General features: G+C 38.9%; 1 protein-coding gene across 1 annotated transcript; it reads right to left on the bottom strand.

The window, feature by feature from the left end:
- Positions 1–3243: 3243 nt before the first annotated feature.
- LOC142139729 (olfactory receptor 52K2-like) lies at positions 3244–4182 on the bottom strand. The gene has a single exon (XM_075197598.1). The coding sequence runs from the start codon at positions 4180–4182 to the stop codon at positions 3244–3246; it is 939 nt and encodes a 312-aa protein (XP_075053699.1).
- Positions 4183–4698: the final 516 nt, after the last annotated feature.

Here is a 4698-nt window from a genome sequence, read left to right as displayed (position 1 = left end):
AAGGTATTAACAGGACATAGAGTAGGAATTATGCTAATGTTCAAAGTGAAGTAGCAAAGGCTAATGAGTTTGGTGGAGGGCTGATAGGAATAAAGAAATTAATTTAAAAGACACGTTTGAAGCCTTTGGAGAGTAGAAGCTAATCTGATAAGGTCTGGGAGAACTTTCCACAGGTGAGGAACACCCTGGGTGATTTCCTGGAGGTGGGAGTGGGAAGAGTTAATCAGTGTGGTAGTGAGGCAGTGGTCAGCAGAGCAGAAGTGATGGGTATGATTGTGTGTATAGATAAGATTGGAGATGTTGTGGGAGGATTGGCTGAGGGCTTTGTAGGTGAGAGTAAGAAGTATAAAATGCAAGTCCATGGGGATCGAGGGTAATAACTGGCAGAGGGAGACAGCAAAGATAGGGTGGCAGAAGAGCAAAATAAGGTGGACAATGGCATTTATGATAGACCAAAGAAGGGCAAGGTGGGAGTTGGATAGGCCAGAGAGAAGTAGGTTTTAGTAATTAAGGAAAGACATTATTAGCCTAATAAATAAGAGTCTTGGTTATTTCCATAGTGAGAAAGGGTTAGAGCTTGTTTATATTCCAGAGGTGGAAGCGACTATGATTGGGATTGAATGTGAGGAGAGGGCAGATCCAACGATGACCATTGGGCAGTGGACTTGCGGGACAGTGTTATCAACAGAAAGAGAAAGAGGTGGTTATGATAGAGTCCTGAAGGGGGGAAGACAGAGTTCAGTCTTAAAAATCTAAAGTTTAAGAAAGGGTTAGGACATCCAGGATGAAATGTCCGAAAGGCAGCAGGACATACAAGATATGAGGGGGAATTCCAACAGGTAAGGGTAGAGGGGGGTAGTTGAGTCAGGTGTAGAGACCGAAAAGGAGTGATTGGTGAGGTAAGAGGATTTTGTTTATGTTTTATTTATTTTGATGCTAGTGAATAAAACTAGCTGAGGCTGTTTGATCCAAAACACTGGACTGGTGTAATGTATTTTGCTGATGCGTGTGAAGTGCAGCAGTCTACCCATGAGACGGCACTCCAACCCGATCTTACGACATATACACAGACAGAGTCTATATACAAACTATAAACACATTATATAATACACAAACACTTTATTTGGTTCACTTCCATCAGATTTTTGTGGCTTCAGGACAAGAAATCTATAGATGGTTAGATGTGCAGATAATGAACATTTAATACAAATACCACACACCTCAGGGTACATATACATACATGGTTAGTTATGTGAATAAATATAAGATGTTTAACTAGATTGATGTGAAAATCTGCGACAGTCCCTTCTTTGATTACATGACATTCTGTATATATAAGGACATGGGGCTTATTCTTCCAATTTAATATATATATATATATATATATATATATATATATATATATTAGAAAACAGTGGAGGATATATCTGGCGCTGATCACCACAGCGTGATCACTTAAAAGTGGTATAATAAAATATGTATATATGCACACATACATATATACAGTTTATAACAGTAAAGTCCCGTATCCACAATATATGAAGATCACTTGACTCTTATAAGAGTGGCAGCCACGATAGCCTGACGCCAGATGGTTAATCCGGACGAATTGGATTACTGCAACAGAAACACAAGCAGGGCGCCTTTCAGTGGTATATTAGATATGCAACGTGGGATAGAGCAATAACATGCGTACCGTGGGGTAAATAGCGTTGAGTCTTTTCAAGAAATAGTGGAGTAGTCTTTTCTGTACTTGTAGTCCTCCAGAACTCCACCGGTCAGTACAAAGATGCGGAAAGAGCAAACATAGTATAACTCTGTAGTATTTTTTGGTAAGGGCAGTATCACCAGTAGCCCTACAATCCTATGGGGTGTGTGGGATTGGTATCCCAATGTTACCAATTTATATGACACCCATATGTGTACATTAGACATATCTAATGCTCCTGATGAAGTCTTGAATTGTGCAAGAAGAAACGCGTTGAGCTGTATCCAGTGTATTGTCCAGTACCTCATGTGAGTGCTTTTATTATATTTTATTAAATTTTTTATATGCATACCAAAATATCTTCCTTTCTTTCAATCTTATGCCATTTCGCCATCTGGATGAGGTTGTGACTGTGAAGTCATTGGTGTTGCACATGTTTTAATTTTCTCCAGAAGTGGGATACTTCAGGATATATGGTACGCAGACTTATATGTTTTTCTGTGTTGCACTTATATGGGTGTCATATAAATTGGTAACATTGGGATACCAATCCCACACACCCCATAGGATTGTGGGGCTACTGGTGATACTGCCCTTACCAAAAAATACTACAGAGTTATACTATGTTTGCTCTTTGCACATCTTTGTACTGACCGGTGGAGTTCTGGAGGACTACAAGTACAGAAAAGACTACTCCACTATTTCTTGAAAAGACTCAACGCTATTTACCCCACGGTACGCATGTTATTGCTCTATCCCACGTTGCATATCTAATATACCACTGAAAGGCGCCCTGCTTGTGTTTCTGTTGCAATATATATATATATATATATGCAGTATAAATCCCACCCTAGACTTTATGAATTGTATAACATTCACTTTTCTCTGAAATTAGGTTTTTAATTAAATCTCTGTTGTTTACGTCAAATTGTACACAAATAGCGATACAATTGCTTACATTGTTTATTCCAGTTAAGGTCCACATCATTGTTATACCGCTGTCCCCATTGCATTATATCTCTCAGTGATGATAATAACATTACTAACATATATATATTGAAATATCCCAGAAGTGAACACACTGTGCTGCTAGCAATTGACTGCCTAAATGTGAGGTGCAGAATCTAATAACCACCCCAGTATTAACTGAGGACCCCACAAGAAAATTATGGATGTTGCCAGGGAGAACTCACAGGGCACAGTCCCCAGAACTGGCCTCATTAGGAATGTTCAAAATTTCACACCAGTTCCAAATTTGGACGAATTTCACCAGTTCTGAAGACCACACCAATTTTGCATTAAAATCTCCAATAGACCCTGATTATAAATCTCGATTCAAAGATTGCAGCTTGTGTGACCAGTTCACAATACAAGTCTAAGGTTTGTCATTTGCAATTTGTTAAAAAAAAACGTTCACATAAAAGAAACACAACATTTTCAGTTTAACTCGGATGTGTTTGAACAAATTCAGAGACATCGGTCGAATTGGCTTGAACATTGTTATACAAGTTCCATTTTCCAAATTTTCCTAAAGATCACTTCACACCGCAATGTAATAATTTCTTTATTCTATTCCGAACTTGCTGGGTCTTTACGCCATACACAATAGGGTTAAGGAGAGATGGAAGCATCAGGTAGACATTAGCCAGCAAGATGACAATATAAACAGGGACACTTTTGCCAAATCTCTGGACAACGGATGAGAGAACAACAGTTAGATAGAACACGACAATTGCACATATATGGGAAGCACATGTACCAAGTGCCTTGGATCTGGCTTCTCTTGAGGCCAGCTGAAACACCGCATGGAGAATCAGAATGTAGGACCAGATGATCAAGATGAAGTCTAGTGCAATGATGAGAAGTGCCACCACTAATCCATAAACACTATTAATAGTTGTATCAGAACAAGCTAACTTCACCACAGCTATATGGTCACAGAAAGAATGGTGGATGACATTGTTCATGCACAGGGAGAGTCTCTTGAACAAAATAGGCAAAGGAAGTACCGCTACAACCGCTCTTATCAAAAAACCCAGACCAATGTAATAAACAAGTTGATTGGTCAGTAATGAAGTATATCGCAGAGGATGGCAGATTGCGAGATATCGGTCAAACGCCATGGCTAAAAGTATTGACGACTCCATGGTGGCAAAAAAATGGATGAAGAACATCTGTGTGAGACAGGCTTCAACGTGTATTTCTTGGGAGTTGAACCAAAGAATCCCAAGCATCTTGGGGGTGGTGGTGGTGGTTAATAACAGATCAACTGATGTCAACATGCAGAGAAAGAAGTACATGGGCTGATGAAGACTCTGGTCTATTTTTATAATGAATAGAAGGGTTACGTTTCCTATGACTGAAGTTATGTACACCAAGAAGAAGACAAATGCTATATAGAAGTAGGAGGATTCGAGTCCAGGAAGTCCAAGTAGTTTGAAAAATGTAGGGTGAGAATCTGTGATATTTGACATTTGATGATTTCAGTGTGACCTAGGGTGAAAAATAAACAAAGTAAATATAATATAAAACATTAAAATAATTTGTGACAAACAGGTAAAACTTCATTTTATACAAATAAGAGTAAATGAGATGGAGCAGATGTAATGTCATTCACTGTTCAGAGATGGAAAGGCACTTGTAGAGATTATAGAGAAGATTCAGTAAGATCACAATTCACAGAGATCATTAGCACACTAGTACAGGGAACAAGAGAGACAAATCTCCATAGTTTCATATCAGGCTACATGAAACCTAACGATATTTCTAAGAACAAAGTGACCCAAATGAGAGAGGCACCTGAATTTAATTTTTTAAGGGACTGTTCTCTGACTGTAAGACAGTGATATCCTGGAGCTGCACAGTTTTACATATATATTCACTGGGACAGTCTGTGCAGATATACGCATGTCTGAGCCAGTCTGTACATGTGCAGTGCAACTGAAAGGCCAGACTGGAGCGTTCAGTTCCACTACTACAAAAAAAGTTAG

The sequence above is a fragment of the Mixophyes fleayi genome, chromosome 2 (genome assembly GCF_038048845.1).
Source record: "Mixophyes fleayi isolate aMixFle1 chromosome 2, aMixFle1.hap1, whole genome shotgun sequence".
Classification (NCBI taxonomy): domain Eukaryota; kingdom Metazoa; phylum Chordata; class Amphibia; order Anura; family Limnodynastidae; genus Mixophyes; species Mixophyes fleayi.
This window is presented reverse-complemented; position numbering and strand designations above follow the sequence as displayed.

What these genes read in the sequence shown, in the direction of transcription:
- LOC142139729 (XM_075197598.1), bottom strand. Translation starts at nt 4,182, where the DNA reads ATGTCAAATATCACAGATTCTCACCCTACATTTTTCAAACTACTTGGA.